This window comes from Octopus sinensis, linkage group LG3, assembly GCF_006345805.1.
Source record: "Octopus sinensis linkage group LG3, ASM634580v1, whole genome shotgun sequence".
In the NCBI taxonomy this organism is placed as follows: domain Eukaryota; kingdom Metazoa; phylum Mollusca; class Cephalopoda; order Octopoda; family Octopodidae; genus Octopus; species Octopus sinensis.
Window position 1 is genome coordinate 152,201,413 of NC_042999.1, and position 22,136 is coordinate 152,223,548.

General features: G+C 38.0%; 1 protein-coding gene across 5 annotated transcripts in view; it reads left to right on the forward strand.

The window, feature by feature from the left end:
* LOC115209142 (tyrosine-protein kinase SRK2) overlaps window positions 1–22,136 on the forward strand; it is a 583,066-nt gene that overhangs the window by 560,053 nt on the left and 877 nt on the right. For 3 of the 5 annotated variants that reach the window (XM_036501496.1, XM_029777302.2, XM_029777306.2), the window contains 4 exons: window positions 4,638–4,802; window positions 8,277–8,533; window positions 11,501–11,654; window positions 19,790–19,933. In XM_036501496.1, coding sequence (XP_036357389.1) covers window positions 4,638–4,802; window positions 8,277–8,533; window positions 11,501–11,654; window positions 19,790–19,933 — 720 coding nt within the window. The remainder of the gene's footprint in view (window positions 1–4,637; window positions 4,803–8,276; window positions 8,534–11,500; window positions 11,655–19,789; window positions 19,934–22,136) is intronic. The other 2 variants (XM_029777304.2, XM_029777305.2) reach the window with 2 other exon arrangements.

Here is a 22,136-nt window from a genome sequence, read left to right on the forward strand (position 1 = left end):
TTATACATATTTATACATATCATGTGTGGGTCGTTGCCAGTGCTGCCTGACTGACTCCCCGTCCTGGTGGCACATAAAAAGTACCATCTGAATGTGGTCGATGCCAAACACCCCCTGCCCCAACTGGCTCCTGTGCTGGTAGTACGTAAAAAGCACCATCCGAATGTGGCTGTTTTCCATGCTAGCATGGGTTGGATGGTTTGACTGAGGACTGGCAAGCCAGGAGGCGGCACCAGGCTCCAATCTGATCTAGCAAGGTTCCTACTGCTGGATGCTCTCCCTAACGCCAACCACTCCAAGAGTGTAGTGAGTGCTTTTTATGTACTTCCAGCATGGGAGCCAGTCAGAGGTGGCATTGGCACTCACCACATTCGAATGGTGCTTTTTATGTGCCACTAGCACAGGAGCTGGCATCGACCACGTTTGGATGTTGCTTTATATGTGCCACCGGCACATGAGCCAGTCAGGGTGGGATGTGGTGGGTGGGCTGGCATCGACAACATTTGGATTGGGCTTTTAGCATGACACCAGCACAGGGAGCCAGTCAGGAGGCACTGGCAATGACCCACGCATGCATGGTGCTTATTGCGTAACACCAGCACAGGAGCCAGTCATGCGGCACTGGCATCGGCCACAACTACAATTTCCATTTGATTGTGATTAGATTTGATTTGATTATGGAAGTTGGATTCTAAATGAGGATGTTAACAATAATGAGATCCACTCACAAGGCTTTGCTTGACCTCGGGCTAAGTAGAAGACTTGCCCATTGTTGCTTTGTGGATCACACATAGTGAGAAACTCTGAGTAGCGATGGTATGAATAATCTACTTTGAACAAACGAATGCTCTCTACTACATGCGTTTTGTATTTTATTTTCCTTGTTTGTACATCCAGATGTGTGTGTCCTTTTCTTGGCATTACTTGATAGTTAGTGGTGAGTGTCACTGTCGCCGAAGCCAAAAGGAAATATTACCTTCCTTGAAAGCAGGTGAGACTTGACAAGCAGACAGGAAGGACATTCGGTTGGAAAATAGTTGCCTTAGCAAATTCCATCCGACTCATGCAAGCATAGAAAAGTGGATATTAAAACGATGCTGTATTTTCTTATATATAAATAAACCTCATCCCTAATTTAACACTAAATCTTGGTACCAAATTTTATTCTCTTCATATTCAAACCTGACATCAACCTTTCCCCATGTCTAAGTCACAACCCAGGTTTTTTTTTTTTTCAGTTAAATTCAGGTGCAAAATAGTGCAACTTATATAAATAGATACGATATACACATAGTATGTCATTTTGTAACTATACTTTGAATGCACTGGTATTTACATGAAAGTGCAGTTGCGTACTTATAATTAAGCCATTATATATAAAATATAAACAGTGAACATGTGTTAGTTCTGTTTGCTAAATTGATTAATATGACTTTAAGCAAGACAGATGGTTTAGTGATATGCTGTAACTGTGTAAGGTGTAAAAGTAGTTGATAGAATTTTAACCAAATGTCACTTGGAAGGGAAAGGCTGCGTGTAGAAAGAAAGAAAAAGAAAACAAGATTATAGTTTATTTTGTTGTGTCTGGGGAGAATCATTTTCTTTTTGTGCCTTAACACACTCACCTGTAAAATTTCCACTTATTGCTTATTTTTATTTTCCTAAAATTTTCAAAAACGAAATATAGTATATTTTGTTTCTAGTATAAAAGTATATTTTGTCTTAGCTAGTGAAGACATCTGGCCTTGAGGTTAAGGTGTTGCAGCACTTGTGATGGTAAGATTATGGTTTCAATACCTGGACTAGGTGGTGCCTTGTGTTCACGAGCAAAACACTTCATTTCATAATTTTCCTGTTCATTCAACTGTAAATAACTTCCAGCAATAGGTGGGAAGTTAACCCTGAGATGCATTAGTGTCCTGTTCAGAGGGGAGTGTTGTGGTCTCAGTCATTTATGCCATGGAAACCTTGTGAGTTCTAGCACTCCTGATAGACCTAAGCTAAGCCTATGTATTAGTTTCCTGTAATTTCTCTAACATTGAAATCAGGGTTTGCTGGCGACTGTATCACTATATAATGTTTTCTTTTTATGTTCTTGTAAATAAACTTTAATTAACCTGAAATTATTCTGACATTCTGTGCTTACAAAATCAAAAAACAACATAGCACCCATGACTTTCAGAAACATTTTTTCACACTCAGAATTGCTGAAGCATGGAACAAATTACCTGCATCAGTTGTTAGCTGTTGGAATGCTAAATCCTTCAAAACTTCTCTGCTTCCCAAAGTTTGCCAACAGTATACATGATGCCCTGCCACTTTTTTTTTTAATGGCTCATTCACTGTTCACTTCTTGGGCATTATTTCTTGTTTATGCATTTTTGGTTACTTTCTCTGCTGAGGTGTGGTGCATCTGAGCACAGTATACAATAAGTTTCTTCTTCTTCTTCTTCTTCTTCTTCTTCTTCTTCTTCTTCTTCTTCTTCTTCTTCTTCTTCTTCTTCTTCTTCTTCTTCTTCTTCTTCTTCTTCTTCTTCTTCTTCTTCTTCTTCTTCTTCTTCTTCTTCTTCTTCTTCTTCTTCTTCTTCTTCTTCTTCTTTCTTCTTCTTCTTCTTCTTCTTCTTCTTCTTCTTCTCCTCCTCCTCCTCCTCCTCCTCCTCCTCCTCCTCCTCTTCCTCCTCTTCCTCTTCCTCTTCCTCCTCCTCCTCCTCCTCACCACCACCACAACCACCACAACCATCATTATTATTTTTTAATTAAAACTCTCAGCTTATTTTGCTGAGTATGATGGAAAGTGTCTGCTCTCTGCAGCCAGCAGACTAAGGTGACACTTGTTTACTGATTATACTTCAAGAACCCTGCAGGGAACTCTTGTAGTTCCAAGCAGTGCTGATTTTCGTTGGTTATCCTATCTTCACATTTGCACCAATCTTTTGGAACCATATTTGTAGTGCTGATACTATTAACTATGCTGTTATTACTGGTACCACATCTACTCTCCTCATTGCTTACAACCTACGTATTTCCCATGTCAAATTGTCATAAATGTTCAGTTTTTCTTCTTTCTCTTTGATCCTGTTGTCACTGGGACATGCGATGTCGATTATCATGCATGCTCTTTCTCTTTTCATTCACCACAACAGTGTCAGGTTTCCAATGTCTGATCTGATGGTCACACTGAATCATTTGCATCCTACAGGATTTTGTAATCTTCATTCTTGGTGACTCCTTCTGCAGTTTGTTCATTCCACATCTTTGCTCTTTGTAGGCTGTGATTTCCATAGAGTTCCCAATGAGTCATTCTTACCACATTGTTAGTCACCTTTTGTATTCATATTGTGCCAATCTCGGGCTGTTGCTAATGATGTGCCATACTGTTTCACCCCTCTCACCACACATTCTTAATTTGTCATTCTTGGTAGTGTTGTTGAATCTTCACTTCCCATAGTTCTTAACATTCTTGTGCTGTGCATATAAGTGCTTCTGTCTCTATCTTCAGGTCATTCCTCCTCGTCCATAGCCACTGGTCTCTTGTATTTGTCTTGGCATTTGTATCTCTTTCAAACTGACCATACATGTGTTTTTCCTTCCATGCTACATATTTATATATTTTTTTCTCCTCTAAGTTTTTCTTTCTTTACACAATTATCAATTTTTATGTTGTTATTATTTGCCTGGCACTTAGAATGTCGTCAGGCACTCACAGCCCTCTATCAGTCAAGCAATGGGATTGGTGGATATTCTGCTTTAGAAATTAGGATTAGTGGTGGGGAAGTGTGATGACATTCTCAGGGAGACTCTGAGTGCCAATGAGAACAAACTGGCTAGTCTGTTCCCAGGGGACTTTCCAGGAACTATCATGGATAATTTCCAGTTGCTGTCACATGTGGGACAGATCTGTCTGTTGGCCAAGTTTGTAGTGATGATCGCATTGCTACTCTCCTTCAATTGGGCAGGCAAGGCAGTTTTCCTTTGTCTAGTAGCTGTGGTGAACAAGGCTGAACTGTATGAGGACAGATACATTCCTCTTTGGTAGAGCTCTCATTGACTTCAAGTTTCACTTGAAAAGGAAATTGAGAGTGGAGAGGGAAGTGCTTATATCGAGTGAGTTTATTGAAAGGTGGGTGAAAGTTGTGAAAATGGCAAGAGTGGATGGTACCTCTCTAAGTGTCGACCTGTGAGTCAGAGAGAATGGATTGGAGAGGGTACTTGCTCCTGGGGTTTCAAGGAAATATCAGATAGTGAGGTTCCTCGATTATTCCTAGAGGCCTTCCTGTATCAGGAGGACCACATCTCTATCATCCTCCCCGCTGCTTTTCTTTTTTTTTTTAAACTTTTGTATGCTATTCATATGAACCTTCTTTTTCAGTCTATACTGTGTTTACTTTCTTTCTTTCTTTCACTTTTTTTTATCATTTCATTTATGTAAACCCCCCAACACTTTATGTCTGTCTATGTATTGTCCCCCTCATCCTTTACCCTTGTGGAGAATAAATGAAATTATCATCATCATCATCATCATCATCATCATCATTATCATCATTATTATTATTATTATTATTATTATTATTATTATTATTATTATATTAATATCTGTTTTATCTTTTCTTCTCTTTTCTGGTTTCGCTCATTGCTAGTAGTGGCAGACGGGCTTTGTTGTAAACTAACTCAGATCTGTGACAAACCTAGATCGTTGCTTTGGGCAATGGATCGGGGCAAACCAGATGAATTCATGACAACTAAAGACACATTACAACTAGTCAAAAAGATTGGAAGTGGGCAATTTGCTGAAGTTTACTATGGTAAGTTAATAAAATTATCTCCAACTAGAAACGATGTTTCTTGGGGCTAAATAACAGTAGCATTCTTCCCTTTCCTGGGACTGCTACATTAAGTTGGCAACAAACCATCACTTTATCATGCTGCTACTGTATAAGTCTCTCTAAGAGATTTAGAAATGCAATATTTTTAATTATATTATTTTTCTTGTAAAAATTTGCAAAATTGTCGTTACTGGTTGTTATTGTTATTAGAAATGAGGTAAGGTAGAATTAAAAAAGAAAAGCTTTGCTAACCCATTAGAATTTGAACTGGCCATATCTGGTCCAAAATATTCTACCTTATTTTATGTTGAAACTGGCTTCTCACACCTACCCTACAATGTCATTCTAAAAATAAACAATCACATCATCAAAATCTCAAAGCAACACCATAATAATGCATGATTAATTCAAAACAATGTGAATAAATAAGAATAAATACATTTGACAGAATGAAGGTGTGTAGCTCAGTGGTTAGGCTGTTGCATTCATGATTGCTAGATTGTGGGTTCAATTCTCTGATTGGGAAGTGTATTGTGTTCTTGCCAGAAATATTTCATATCGCATTGCTCTAGTCCCTCTTTTGATCAGGGTGGAATGTTGACCTGCTCACCTAGCCAACAGGGTGGCATCGTTTGAAGGCTAAAACAATGCAGAATCGCATTGTGACCAGTGATGTGTAATAACATCTGATAGCTTGGTCAGTGATGTGATCATATTTGACAGAGTAATCTGATGCTGAAAAGGTTAATGTCATGTCTCCTTCCATGTATGTGACTATATATATATATATGGCCGTCCGCCAGCCTCATCTGGCACCTGTGTCGGTGGCACATAAAAACACCATCCGAGCGTGGCCGTCTGCCAGCCTCGTCTGGCACCTGTGTTGGTGGCACGTAAAAACACCATCCGAGCGTGGCCGTTCGCCAGCCTCGTCTGGCACCTGTGTCGGTGGCACATAAAATCACCCACTACACTCTCGGAGTGGTTGGCGTTAGGAAGGGCATCCAGCTGTAGAAACACTGCCAGATCTGACTGGCCTGGTGCAGCCTTCGGGCTCCCCAGACCCCAGTTGAACCGTCCAACCCATGCTAGCATGGAAAACGGACGCTAAATGATGATGATATACACACATAAAATTTAAATAATGAGGGTGATAAATTTAATATTAATTTTATTAACATCAATTTAAAACCAGTAGCCTAGCATGTAGAAAAATCTGAAAATTGTGAACATTTATATGTATTCTGTATGTATTACAAATTATATATATATATATATAATATATATATATATATCCTAACAGTTTTTCAAGCCAATCAGATGGAGGAATGGATAAACACCATGTGTGTGTGTGTAGTTGTAATGCCAATAATGCTAAAATTGATATTAAATGTGACTAGGCCAGCAAAATAATCGAACAGGAAAGGTAAAGTGTAACGATGATCATTAAGAAAATTCAATGCAACCACAACATATGTGATTCAAAGTACACTTAACTGTTTTGTGACCATATCTCTAATGGAATACGCTGTTTTAATTCATTTGGCGGTGTTAACTGACTTATCCATTATTAAGTTGGTGTTAGAATGTAGCTTAACATAAAATGATGAGGGAATATTTAGACAACTTGAAAACAGTAATTAACAGCAAGTTGTGACAGTTTCTGTGCAATCAACTATTAAATTACTTCGCAGAATCATATATTGGTATTTGTAATTCTGTGTTTGATTTTTAAATTATTCTCTGTGATTTTTGAGTTATATTTACATAAACCACCTTAATAGCTCAGAATGTAACAGATGTTTATACAAGTATGCACTGAGCACTATATTGATTTCAACATGTCAATCACATTTTCTTCTACATCTGTTGCAGGTGAGCATCTGGCTTGTAGGCAACTGAAGCTAAAGACTTAATACTTCTTAACCATTTAGCATTCGACCCTTTGGATACCAACCCATTCAAAGAGGCCCTGGTATCTCTGATACAAACTTCATGTTTTAAAGGGATTTACATTAAAACCTGTCATCAAAATTCCGTGTTAATTTATGTTTCAAATACTGGCTTGATTTAGACAAAGTTATGTTAGTAAATTAAAAATTTTTTTCACAATTAGGCGCAGGAGTGGTTCTGTGGTAAGTAGCTTGCTTACCAACCACATGGTTCCAGGTTCAGTCCCACTGCATGGCACCTTGGGCAAGTGCCTTCTACTATAGCCTCGGGCCGACCCAAGCCTTGTGAGTGGATTTGGTAGACGGAAACTGAAAGAAGCTCATTGTATATATATATATATATATATATATATATATATATATATATATATATATATGTTTGTGTGTCTGTGTTTGTCCCCCCAACTTCGCTTGACAACTGATGATGGTATGTTTACGTCCCCATCACTTAGCAGTTTGGCAAGAGAGACCGATAGAATAAGTACTAGGCTTACAAAGAATAAGTCCTGGGGTCGATTTGCTCGACTAAAGGCAGTGCTCCAGCATGGCCGCAGTCAAATGACTGAAACAAATAAAAAGAAAGAAAGAATTGATTGAAACAAGGGCAGCATATTTCAATAGCGATACGGTAACAAAAGGATTAAGCAAGCCATATCCAACTCAAATATTCTACCTGTTTTATATTCAAACCAACCAGATCCTGCCCCTCACACCTACCCTGCAATGTTATTCTAAAAATTAGACAATCACATCATCGAGCTCTTGAAGATATGAGATAATGCATGATTGATTCAAAACAATCATCATCATTTAACACTTGTTTTCCATGCTGACATGGATTGGATGGTTTGGTAGAAACTGGTAAACTAGTGAGCTTCACCAGGCTCCAATTGTCTGTTTTGACATAGTTTCTATAGCTGACTACCAACCATTTTACAAAGTGTACTGGGTGCTTTTTTTATGTGGCACCAGCACCAGCAGAGTTGCCAAGTAATTTGCAATACAATGACTTCTTACTCGAGAGGAGTCAAACTGAGGGAAGTGGCTGTGTACCAGTTGAATAAATAAACATTACAAATGACAGAGTAATTGGAATGCTAAATGGTTATGTAAAAAGTTCAATTCCCTTATCATTTTATATGCTAAGAAGAAATATATCATACAATAAGGGTGGCAAGCTGGCAGAATCGTTAGCATGCCGGCAAAATACTTGGTGGTATTTCGTCTGTCTTTACGTTGTGAGTTCAAATTCCGCCAAGGTCGACTTTGCCTTTCATCCTTTCGGGGTCGATAAATTAAGTACCAGTTATGCACTGGGGTCGATGTAATCGACTTAATCCCTTTGTCTGTCCTTGTTTGTCCCCTCTATGTTTAGCCCCTTGTGGGCAATAAAGAAATAAGAAGAAATATATCATAATTATTCTCTCACTATCAATGTCTAATTAGTATTTAATGTAATTAATATTCATGTAAAAAATTTTTGTTAATATTTTTGTTGCAGCAAAATGGAATAACCAAGTTGAAGCCGCAGTGAAAATGCAGAAAAAAGACTGTGTGACGACTGCTGCATTTTTAGATGAAGCTCAAATTTTAAAAAGCATACAACATAACAACATCGTCAAGCTACTGGCAGTTTGTAGTGATGAACCTGTCTATTTAGTAACTGAGTATATGGTAAACGGACGTCTTTCACAATACCTTCGTGAAGGGAAAGGAAAGCAGCTAGGTTTGACTAGCTTACTTTGGATATCAGCACAGGTAAGATAAAACATAAACATTTCATTGGTGGCATGGGTTTCTAAAAAACAATGAGTTCCTTTCAGTTTTACATGGCATGTAAAAAGTGCCATCCGAGAGTGGTCGATGCCAGTGCCACATGACTGGCTCCTGTACTGGTGACACGTAAAAAGCACCATTTGACCATGGACGATACCAGTGCTGCCTGACTAGCTCTTGTGCTATTGGCATGTAAAAAGCATTATTTGAGCGTGGCTGATGCCAGTGCCGCCTGACTGGCTCTTGTGCTGGTGGCATGTAAAAAGCATCATTCAAGTGTGGTCGCTGCTAGTACCGCCTGACTGGCCCCCATGCCAGTAGTACGTAAAAACACCCACTACACTCTTGGAGCAGTTGGCATTAGAAAGGGCAGGGCATCAAGCTGTAGAAACCTTGCCAGAACAGATTGGAGCCTGCTGCAGCCTCCTGGCTTGCCAGTATTCAGTCAAACTGTCCAACCCATGCCAGCATGGAAAGCAGAAATTAAACGATGATGATGTAGTAAAGTCCCTTTATTTGTTAATTTTATTTAACCCACCTAACATCATCCTTCTTTTGTCTTCTCCTTTCTGCTGTTCCATCATTACTATTCTGCTGCTCAGCACTGTCAGCCATGCCTCTCACTACTGATGGTGTGGAGAGCACAAGTTAAGCAGGCAGGCCACCATCTTTGAATGCCCGACACATGATTCTCCAAGAGACTATTTTACAGCAAATTGTCAGGAGGCAAGCACTGACAAGGTGGACAGAAAAAATGTTATAAGGGCACAAAGAAAATGTGAACTACATAAGTCCGGAGCCAACTCCTTACCTTCAATTCTAACAGACCCCCAGTGCCTGACTTGTGGCAGAGCCTTCTGAGCATGCATCAGACCGAATGGCTACAGCCAGACAGAACATGCCCCCCACTTCTCTATTGTGATGCCCTTGGTCATTATCAACATTGATGGAATGAACTAATAATACTGTCAGTCATCTCCTACTATGCCTCCTCTTCATCACTCTCTGGTTCCACTTTAGTTTCAGATAAGGTACTTCTGTTGGTAAGTGACCAAAGCGAAGGAAGTGTTAAGAACATCAGTAGAAGAGTTTTATGGCCAATTGAACAGTTTTATCTGGTCCAGTGAGTCATCATTTCAGAGTTGAATAGTGTCCAGAATTATTCATGTATCTGATAATGATCATTACTGATAAATTAGGGATGAGATAATGCAAAAACAACGATGGTATTCATTTAATAGTTGGATTAACAATGATTATAAATGCGTGTGCATATGTGAGAAGAAAACAACAAAAATGTATGTATACAGACATGCATGTGTACGTACATGAGAGAATGAGCAAAAGTGTTTGTGTGTGTGTGTGTGTGTGTGTGTGTATATTTCTGAGTGTGAATATGTATGTGAGTATGCATTTGTGTGTGAAGTTGGCATACATACCTATGTGTGTACATTAGTGTGTTAGTATACTTGTATGTATGTGTGCATGTTTGCTTTGGTCAGCTTAGCATTTCATTGCTCGTTAATTAACAGTTATCAATCTAATTAAAGCAGCAACTTGAATGTAGAGTATTGACTTGTCTGCTTATTTATACAGAGATTGTGTGGCCGAGACAGTTGGCATGAGTCATTACTGGAATCGGATTCCTCTTGATTTTGATAAACAAAGCTTTCAGCCAACCATCTTGAAAACTGAAAGAAAATACATTCATGTAACTATATATGAGTGTGTTTCAGTTGGCAGTTTAGCCTTGGTCAGCCTTGATAAAATAGATGGTCTTAGCTTCATGACCATCCTTCTTGTCTTTTTAGAGTTACCCATGACTACATTATTCTTCTTTATCCTTTTATTCTCGTAATGGTTTCAGTCGTAGGACTGTGGCCAAGCTGAAGCACTGCCTTAATTTATTTTCTCTCTGTTTTGTTGTCGCTTCATGACTGGAAGTTTGTCTGTGATTGAGTTTGTTGCAGCTGATCTTCCCTGAGTGTATCTTCGAATGGTTAGCTGGCCTGGTGTCATCCTTAGTTTATCTAATCATCATCATCATCACTCGATACCCATTTTCCATGCTGGCATGGGTTGAACAGTTTGACAGGACCTGGTGAGTTGGAGACCTGCACCAGGCTCCCATTGTCAGTTTTGGCTTGGTTTCTATGGCCGGATGCTAACCACTTTACAGAGTGTACTGAATACCTTTTATGTGGCGCTGACACAGGTTCTTCCCACATGGCACCAGCACAGTTGCTTTTCACATGTTTCAGTAGAGGTTCTTGAGATGTGATATGAGGTTTACATGACTGCTATTTTAGCATGTTGCTTGACAAGGTAGCAGCTCCTTTGTTGGCCTCTATATATAATTCATGTGGTGTTTATGTGTACATGTATGTGTATTAAAGGCTTCTATATAGTTAATGTTTGTTATAAGAAAGCACATAGCTTAGTGGTTAGGGCATTCAGCGCTTTAGTGTAGGATCATGAGTTCAATTCCTAGCAACATATTGTGTCCTTGAGTGAGACATTATTTCACATTACTCCAGTCCACTCACCTGGCAAAAATGAGTTGTACTTATAATTGGAAGAGTCAACCTTGTCACATTCTGTGTCACAATGAATCTCCCTGAGAACTACATTAAATGTACGCATGTCTGTGGAGTGCTCAGCCGCTTACATGCTAATTTCATGAGCAGGCTATTTGGTTGTTCGAATCAACTGGAATCCCCATTGTCATAACTGACAGAGAGCCAGGCCATTTGTTACAGACAGAGAAAAGTTGACTTAATATCAGTGTTTCACAAGTCGGATTACTTTACCAATTAATTCTAAAATTTAAAAAAACTAAATATTTATAAACAGGAAAGCTTATTAATCACATGACATTTTTTCAAGACTTTTATATGATTTTGTTGGTCCTTGTTTTGTTAAAATTTGTGTTTTTTCTTTTTGTCGCAGATTGCTGGTGGGATGGCATATATGGAAACTGAAAATTTCATTCACAGAAACCTCGGAGCTCGTAATATATTGGTCGGAGATCAAAATCTTGTGAAAATTGCAGGGTTTGGAATGAGTAAAGTTGCTGACGATCCCGACTTCAATTTTAGAAAAGGTATATTGCTTTATTGAATTTACTGGCTCATTTAGGAGTAATTTATCAATTAGCCAAACATAATATTGAGTATTTCTTGAGATTTCTGTTATAGACATGGTTTTGCTACCGAAGATACATTACACTATTATTCATCATCATTGTCGTCGTCGTCGTCGTCGTCATCATCATCATCATCATCACCATCACCACCATCATCATCAACAACATCATTTAACTTTCCATGCTGGCACAAGCTGGAAGGTTTGGCAGGAGCTGGCAAGCTGGAGGGCTACACTAGGCCCTAGTCATTTGTTTTGGCATGGTTTCTACAGCTGGATGCCCTTCCCAAGGCCAACCACTTTACAAAGTATACTGGGTGTTTTTTACATGGTGCCAGCCCCAGTGCTTTTTTACATGACACCGGTAACAAAAAGGTTAAATTTTCATTAATAACCATAACATCTTGTTTGTATTGTTGTTGTTATTGTTGTTGGGTAGGTTTGATGAATGCACCGCCTCGACTGGCTTCTGTGCCGGTGGCACATAAAAAGTACCATCCGAACGTGGCTGATGCCAGCGCCGCCTTGGCTGGCTTTCGTGCCGGTGGCACATTAAACGCACCAACCGATCGTGGCCGATGCCAGGCCCACCTGGCACCTGTGCAGGTGGCACGTAAAAAGCACCCACTACACTCGCGGAGTGGTTGGCGTTAGGAAGGGCATCCAGCTGTAGAAACACTGCCAGATCAGACTGGAGTCTGGTGCAGCCCTGGCTTCCCAGACCCCGGTCGAACCGTCCAACCCGTGCAAGCACGGAAAACGGTCGTTAAACGATGATGATGATGATGATGATGATGATCTTGGTTTGCTGTCCTGTCAAAAGATATCAATATCCTATATTGGTATCTTTGGCACCTGGACTCTATCTGAGTCTTCTATTACCATGTGATTGATTTATTAATAATATGCAAACTGTCTGCTGTGTATTTTCTTTGATGTCACTGTTGGAAGGATTAAATGGAGCAATTAATATAATTAACAGTAATTACTGAAGTTCATTCATATCTGATTTTATAGACCCGATGCTTTATTCATCATATTTCACTTCACTTACCTATTAGAAACGGCTACTAGATCTTTTGACAACGCTGTCTCTGATAATATAATTGTCTTTTGTATTAATAACACAACTCATTTCACAGCTGTATTATCAGAGGTTACATGAGTCCTTCAAGTTCATAGAGATTATTATTTTAATATCTGTATTAATAGAAATCTTGTAATTATATGCATAAATGGTAATAGTGATTCTGATGAATCACAAATTTTCATGACTTGTTTATGAAAAAGCAGACAATAATGATTAATTATATTATAATGTGTATAAGTCTACCTGGTTTTTAAAATTTTAAGTTCAGTCTTTTTTTTTTTTTTTTTGGCTGTAGCTATTTATTTGATACATTTTATTTCCAGCCTGTGGATTTTGCTATTGTTATCACTAAATAAGGAAATAATGAGTTAATTGTCTCGTTATATAAACATTGTTGCTAACAAGTTCATGTTTAAACTTTAATTAAATATTAAAAAAAAAAAATCTTGGAGACAAAAAAAAACAAAACTAAATATTTGATTGATGACATCTAATATCATGGAGATTTTCCCACATGAAATGAATGCAAATGATCCTGCTTAAAATCTCGTTTATATCAAAGACATAATATTCATTATAGCATCACCTTCTCAAATGAAATTCTTTTTTCATTGACAATTCTGACTCATTCAAACATCATCATCTTCGTCATCATTTTATATCTATCTTCCATGCTAACATAGGTTGAGCAGGTTAACAGGACCGGATGGGATAAAGCAATATGTTGTGATCCAAATCTCAGTTTTGTCCTCTCCTAATACCAACTACTCTACAGCATATATTGGGCACTTTTTTTCTTCTTTTTGTGATGCTTGCCAGAGCAGCCAACTAGCTTCTATGTCGGTGGCACGTAAAAGGGCACCATTCGAGCGTGATTGTTACCAATGTCACCTTACTGGTACCTGTGCTGGTGGCATGTGTAAAAAGATTCGAGCGACATTGTTGCCAGTACCGCCTGACTGGCCCCTGTGCCGGTGGCACGTAAAAAGCACCCACTACACTCTCAGAGTGGTTGGCGTTAGGAAGGGCATCCAGCTGTAGAAACTCTGCCGAATCAAGATTGGAGCCTGGTGCAGCCATCTGGTTTGCCAGCCCTCAGTCAAAATCGTCCAACCCATGCTAGCATGGAAAGCGGACGTTAAACGATGATGATGATTTACATTCTGTGCTGAGCTGATCTATCTACAGACAATGTCATTTGTTGACATTTCCCAGTAAATATATCATGTGACAGCTCTACATTTTCGAAAAGAAAGTGCCATGCTGATACCATGAGAAACAGCACCTGGTATACTCTGTAAAGTGCTTGATGTTAGGAAGAGCATCCAGCTGTAGAAACCATGCTAAAATAGACAATTGGAGCCTGGTGCAGCTCCCTGACTTGCCAGCTCTTGCCAAACTGTCCAACCCATGCCAGCATGGAAAACAGGCATTAGATGACAACAATGACAACAAAAGGCAGCGAGTTGGCAGAAATGTTAGCACACCGGGCGAAATGCTTAGCAGTATTTCGTCTGTTGCTATGTTCTGAGTTCAAATTCTGCCGAGGTCGACTTTGCCTTTCATCCTTTCGGGGTCGATCAAATAAGTACCAGTTACGCACTGGGGTCAATGTAATTGACTTAATCTGTGTGTCTGTCCTTGTTTAGCTCCTTGTGGGTAGTAAAGAAATAGGTATTTCGTCTGCCACTACATTCTGAGCTCAAATTCCGCTGAAGTCGACTTTGCTTTTCATCCTTTCGGGGTCGATTAAATAAGTACCAGTTACACACTGGGGTCAATATAATCGACTCAGTACTTTTGTCTGTCCTTGTTTATCCCCTCTATGTTTAGCCCCTTGTGGGCAGTAAAGAAATAAGAAATAAGATGACAACAATGATGATAATAAAGGGGAATGATAACACCCTTAATTAAGAAGCATTTATGGGTTTGTGAGAGGAAGGGCATCCAGCTATAAAGTAATGCTTTCCGTAACATGTATTCACCTAAAACCATTCCAGCATGGGAAAAGATGAACATAAACTGAACGACCAGTGGACACGTCCAACCCAAGGCTAACACTGGAAAGTGATGTAAAATGATGATAAAGATGATGATGATGGTGATGAAACATTAAAGATTTACATCCATTTTATTAACTGTTTTTATTTCTATAGGAATGCAGAAAGGAAATAATATCTGGCAATGTTGAAATACTACTTTTTTGCCTTTTTAAAAGGATACATTAGTAGCTAGCCATGTTAATCACTGCCAAGTAGCATTCATGTAGACTTTTAGTTCCCAGCTTTTCCTTTCTTCTTTCTTTCTTTTTTTTCTGTTTTTTTTTTCTTTTTTCTTTTTTTTTTTCCACCCTACATTCTGTTATTATAAGAGAAAGGTCTCTAATAGTTAGGACAGAGAATATTCCAGCTAGAAATCTACTGATGTCTAAATTAATAGCTGAAACAATAATTTTAGATCTCGTTACAGCTACATTTAGAGGTTATTTTACTGTCTTTGAGCTCAGTTGTTACTACCACTACCACCACCACCACTACTACTGCTACTACTACATTTATTTCCTGCCATTTGAAATTTCCCACAAGTCAAGTCAGCACTTCCTGTGCAACAGGAAGTGAAGTTAGAGATTTCCTTGTGTAGCTTAATAACACATTTGTATTTGGCATATTTCATGTTTTTTCTTGTTTTTTTTTTATTCACTAATTCTGATGTTCTGTTAGTGTGTGTGTATGTGTGATGTACTAATGCAGTGAATTTTAGAGAGGTTCTAAGTATTTATCTACCATTTGATGGCTTCCCAGCATTACACTGTGGTAAGCTTTTTGCTTATCATTTGACTATAACACAACCAAAATTATGTAGCTAATGGTTTTTAAGTATCTTTTCTATAGGTAAAAGTTCATTTACAAAAACTGTGGATGAAAGAAAAAGATTTTTCCAAATCCAACTGGTATATATATATATATATATATATATATATATATTTAGATAAATGTGGCTGTAGTAAGATGTTTGCTTCCCAACTACAGAGTTCCAGGTTCAGTCCCACTGCCTGGCACATTAGGCATGTATCTTCTGCTATAAGCTCTGGCCAGGCAAAGCCCTGTGAGTGGACTTGGTACACGGAAACCTGAAAAAAGTCTGTTGTATCTATGTGTGTCTTTCTATCTCTGTCTGTCCCCATGCACACTCACCCACTACCACCACTGCTTGGCAACTGGTGTTTGTGTGTTTACATCCCCATAACTTAGCAGTTCAGCTAAAGAGACCAATAGAATAAGTCTCAGGCTTGAAACGAAAATAAGCACTAAACTAAAAGATTCTTCAAGGTCATGTCCCAGCATGGGCACAATCTAGAAGCTGAAACAGTTAAAAAATAAAAGATGAAAACAAGATATATATATATATATATATATATATATATATATTGTGGCCGTTTGCCAGCCTCCTCTGACCCCTGTGCTGGTGGCACGTAAAAAGCACCCACTACACTGATGGAGTGGTTGGTGTTAGGAAGGACATCCAGCTGTAGAAACACTGCCAGATCAGACTGGGGCCTGGTGCAGCCTCCTGGCTTCCCAGACCCTGGTTGAACCGTCCAACCTATGCTAGCATGGAAAACATGTTAAACGATGATGATGATGATGATGATGATATATATATATATATGTACATCACCATCATCATTCTATATCTGCTTTCCATGCTGGCATGGGTTGATGGTTCTACAGGATCCAGTTTCTGCTCTAGTGTATCAGTTGTGACTCGGTTTCTATGTCTGGGTACATTTCTAATACAGAGTGTATTGGGTGCATTTTCTATGGTACCAGCATGTGTTGGATTGCCTTGTGACTTACAAGGCAGAGCCACCACATATGAAAGAGCAGAAGTTTAAGTAATGATGGAAGGAAAATGAATTATCTAGTGTGCGTAGGTTTTTTTATTTTTTAATTAGTACCAGAAGGCAAACTTTTAACTCAATTTAAGCAGTGAGCTAAATTACTAAATTGAACTCAATTACTCCATAACATGTAATCTTAACTCTTACTATTTTCATTATTTCTTTCATTCTATTTATAACAATAATAAATATATAAATAGCAGCCATATTCTAAAAAATAAAAAAAAATATATTTAAAGACTAATTTCCCAGTTGTAGTTTGTTGCTTTTCATGTTTTGTTTATAACGTAAAAGCATTTTCATTTTTTTCATTAAATTTTTTTTTTTTAATTTCATGTTGACAACAGATAAGATAAACTGTTTAAACCAAAGATGCTATCTTGAAATTAGTGCATTTTTTAAATGTTAAATAGCTTCTGACATAAATAGTAAATGTATGACTGGAAAAAATATTTTGCCCGATTCTCAAAGCAATTTTTTTTGTCTTGATAAGGAAGATATACACATAAAGTAGGCCATTAGATGGGAAATACAGATTTTGTTCTTTTTTAGATTTGATATTGTCGATCTCGTTATATTAAAAAAGTAATTGAGTACAAGCATTAGTGTTAATACTCGTTTTGTATGCTCACATCCTCTACTTATGTATTAAATGTGTTCATTTATGTGCCTGTGTGGGTATGTGTGTTTCCTTATTGATCTGATATTATTAGTGTCTGACTAATAAGTAGTTAGCCTCATGGTATTGACAAAATTTACATGATTGAATCCAATCAATATTTGTTACCCACCCAGCCATCCTTGGTTCTTTGTCCCTGCTCTCTCTCTAACCATCTTGATGGTACTTTCTGACATCTCATCCCATCCATCTTTTCCTATTTTTCTTGCTGGGTTAGCCATGTATCTCCTTGACAGCAAGACACCTGTTCCTGTCCTTTTTTCCTACTTTAGCCTCTCTACACCTACTTTCATACTGCATTCCCATTTTGTCTTGGGGGTCTTGACTTGTAAGTTACTGATGGCCTCACTAGTGCTGGTGCCATGGAAAAAGTGACCGGCATACTTTGTAAAGTGGTTGGCATTCAGCTATAGAAATCATCATCGTTGTTGTTTAATGTCCGCTTTCCATTCTGGCATTGGTTGGACGGTTTTGACTGAGAGCTGGCAAGCCAGAAAGCTACACCAGGCTCCAATCCGATCGGTCTCGCTTGAATGATGTTTTTTACATGCCAACGGCACAGGAGCCAGTCATGTGGCACTATATATATATATAAATATGTATATGTTTATGTATGTGTGTGTATATCTTTGTATGTTATGCTAATAAAAAAAAATGTTCTCTCCAGAAATCTGTAAAAAGTTGGTATCAGGGCTCAGTTATGGAATTCATATATTTCAAAGCCTGTTGCAAGCATTACATTGGCCATTTGAGTAAAGCACCTTTCTCTTCTCACTGATCTGCACTGCCTTGCTCTGCACTTTCACTTTTTATACTCCGTCTTTTCTTTTCAACACCCCCACTGCTGCTGGATCTCACATCCTTTTATTTCTCAACACCTACACAAAGACAACACCACCACCACCACCAACACCAACACCATATCAGTTACATTGCATCCGGCTGTTCTTGACTGGTGCATGTAACTGATATTCTAATATATTTGGCAACATTTAATTACATGCCTGTTTTCTGTACCTTGATAGCTTCAAAAGTCTTTGTTGTTTTATTATACATGGTGTTCATTAATTATATTTACAACTTCCATGATATGTTGCAGTGTATTGTCTACATGTGTTGCATGCAACCAATGGAATTCACATGGAAGTGGTCTATATTTATCTCTCATTTCTTTTTCTGAATTTTTCAAATTGTAAAGGTAATATATGGACTCTGAACACCCGCTGTGTGTGTATATTTATAAGTATTTGTGTGTGTGTGTGTGTGTGTATGTATACATATATCATCATCATCATCATCATCGTTTAACGTCCGTTTTCCGCGCTAGCACAGGTTGGACGGTTCGACCGGGGTCTGGGGAGCCAGGGGCTGCCCCAGGCTCCATATGTATATATACACACACACACACACACACACACACACACACACACACACACACACACATATATAGGCACAGAATTGGCTGTGTGATAAGTAGCTTGCTTACCAATGACATGGTTCCGGGTTCAGTCCCACTTTGTGGCACCTTGAGCAAGTGTCTTCTACTATAGCCTTATAAGTGGATTTGGTAGACGGAAACTGAAAGAGGCCTGTCATATATATATGTATGTGTGTGTTTGTGTGGGTGTGTTTGTCCCCCTCCCACCATCACTTGATAACTGAGGTTGGTGTGTTTACATCCCCGTAATTTAGTAGTTTGGCAAAAGAGACAGATAGGATAAGTACTAGGCTTACAAAGAATACGTCCTGGGGTCAGTTTGCTCAAGTAAAGGCAGTGCTCCAGCATGGCCACAGTAAAATGACTGAAACTAATAAAAGAATAAAAGAATATGGATATATTAGTAGTGTTTTTTGATTCACTATCTGAAGAAGTTCTAATAGAAAATTTCTTACATGTTTATCCAACTTGTACAACTTTGTAATTCCTATTAGCAAAAGAAACACATGTAATGGTGAATAAATAATACTGAAAACATTTTACAACTTCTTGTTTTATTATATTTATCAGAGTAGCATAGTTTTCAGGAAGCATTGTCTCATACACACACACACCAAGTAATTGCCAAACAGAATTTGAACTCAGAATGTACAAACATATATATAATGAGCTGTTTTCACTTTCTGTCTACCACATTTATCCACAGGGCTTTGGTCAACCTGAGGCTAAAATAGAAGGCACTTGCTCATGGTCTCGTACAGTGGTATTGTACCCAAAACCACACAGTTGGGAAACAAACTTCTCAACACACAACCCAACCTTGCTTCTCTTTATTACGTATGTAATATAAATATACATCTATTACCATTTCAGGAGGTTTCTTCAACATGTACAGTTCTAAACTTTCAAGGACATTTATTAACTCTACGACTCATTTCATTGTGACTAATCATCGTTAATTTCTCTGTTTTCTTTTTCTCTTTTTGGCCTTTTCTCAGGCCTGAAAATGGCGGTGAAGTGGATGGCTCCTGAGGTGTTATTATACAACAAATACAGCACAAAAGCCGATATTTGGTCCTTTGGCATTGTGCTGATGGAAATATTTTCATATGGCAAAGAACCTTATGACAGTAAGTAATTTTTCAATCTATTATTATCCAAAGTACCAAAGCAGTAGTTGACGGAATTATTACCGCATTTAAGGCAGCAAGCTGGCAGAAACGTTAGCATGCCGGGTGAAATGCTTAGCGGTATTTCATCTGTCTTTACATTCTAAGTTCAAATTCCATCAACTTCACTTTTTATCCTTTCGGGGTTGATAAATTAAGTACCAGTTGCATATTGGGGTCGATCTAATCGACTGGCCCTCTCCCCAAAAATTTCAGGCTCTGTGCCTAGAGTAGAAAAGAATATTGTTGAAAGGTAGCAAGCTAGCAGAAATGTTAGCATGTTGGGCAAAATGCTTGACGCTATTTCGTCTGTCTTTACGTTCTGAGTTCAAATTCTGGTAGGATTGACTTTGCCTTTCATCCTTTTGGGGTTGATAAATTAAGTACCAGTTACATACTGGGGGTCGCTCTAATTAACTGGCCCCCTCCCCCAAAATTTCAGGCCTTGTGCCTAGAGTAGAAAAGAATTGTTAGTGCATTGGAAAAAAAGGCATAGTGGCATTTTTTCCTACTGTACATTCTGAATTCAAATGCTGCTGCTAGGGGTCAACTTTGGCTTACATCTTTTCAGGGTCAATAAAATAAGTACCAGTTGAGCACTGGGGTTGATGTAATCGACTTAACCCCATTGCCCCATGAATAGTTGAGCTTGTAGCAAAATTCGAAACCATTATTATTCAAAGTGCCAGTCACTCCAGATGAAGTATCAAGGCTTATCTGATCCCTGTTTTGTAAATTCTTTGTAACTTGTTAATATGAATTACAAGACTGGGCATCTGACAAAATATCTTGCAGGATTTAGTTCTCTCCCATTTCTTGTGTTAAGTTCAGATTCTAGTTTGGTATTCACCAAGATAAAATACCAAGAACAATCGGAAGTAGATTATTCAATGAACTATCTCCTACTTTGATTTTGTGTGTGTGTGTGTCCAAGATAAGAATTCAATATAAACGATCAAACAGTGTGAGATAAATATGTTGAACTACTGATTGAACCATTAAGACAACTGACTGTTTGGTATAATATTCAATTACTGCATTTAGTTCAACATTGAACTTATTTACTTTTAGCTGTATCTGAGGAAATTGTTTGTGACAAGGTCAGTTGATTTGTTTGTACAGTTCAGAAGTTTAATGTCTTTAGAAATTAGTTTTGTCTTTTATACAAAAATTCTGACATCAAAAACAGTTTCAGGTTTGTCAAGGTCAAATTATTACACTGCTCTCTTTCTCAAAGGGCAATGGATAGGGAAATTCATTATTGACCCATAAAAGAACATTAGCTTACTGCTTCTAGCTGACAGGGTTTTATATCTTTGGAAAAAAGTCAAATGTTCTTTCTACTAAATTAAGGTGGAAACATTTCTATATTTTTATCTAAAGTTTCATTTAACATTGGGATATCTGGAAGTAACACCAGAAAATATGGTGGTTGCTAGAAGCTTCAATTGTTAACCCTTCTATTACTATATTCGACATTTTGATTTTGAAAATAATGAATTTCATAAAAATGACCTTATTATAACTGGTGTTTAGAACATAAATTAAATTTTGATGAAAACAAAAGGAACGCAATGTAAATAACGGACAGTCAAGATTATTGAAAAGGTTGCAAGACGCAATGAAAATTTTAGGAAAATAAAAATAAGAAATGTGGAAATTTTACCGGTGAGTGTGTTAAATTATAAGACACAAAAAGAAAATGACTCTCCCCAGATACAACAGAATATGCTTCAACACACAAACTCATGTCAAGAATCTTGCAAGCCAAATCCAAAAACGAAATAGTTTTAATTTAGATCTCTTTAAAATGAGAAATTTACGTCGTAGAAGTAAGAGTGTTCTTGGGCAGGATGCTATCAGAAGGGTTTAGAGAAACTCAGACTATTGACTATAGGAAGAAAACAGTTTTTATCCCAAAATTATTGATCTTGAAGCAGGTTGCAGTCTTTGCTGTGTTATTTCACAAAATTAAGATGTGTGGGGTTCCTTGGTTGGGCCTAGGTAGAACTTCCCACTTTTTGGGAATTTTATTGTTGAATTTAATTGTTGCTGTTTTTATTGTATACACATATTTTCATGCTAAACCTCACTTGTCTCTTGTTTTATATTGTCCAGTTTTGTTTTGTGTTTGGTTCTTATGATAAATAAAGAAAAGATTATT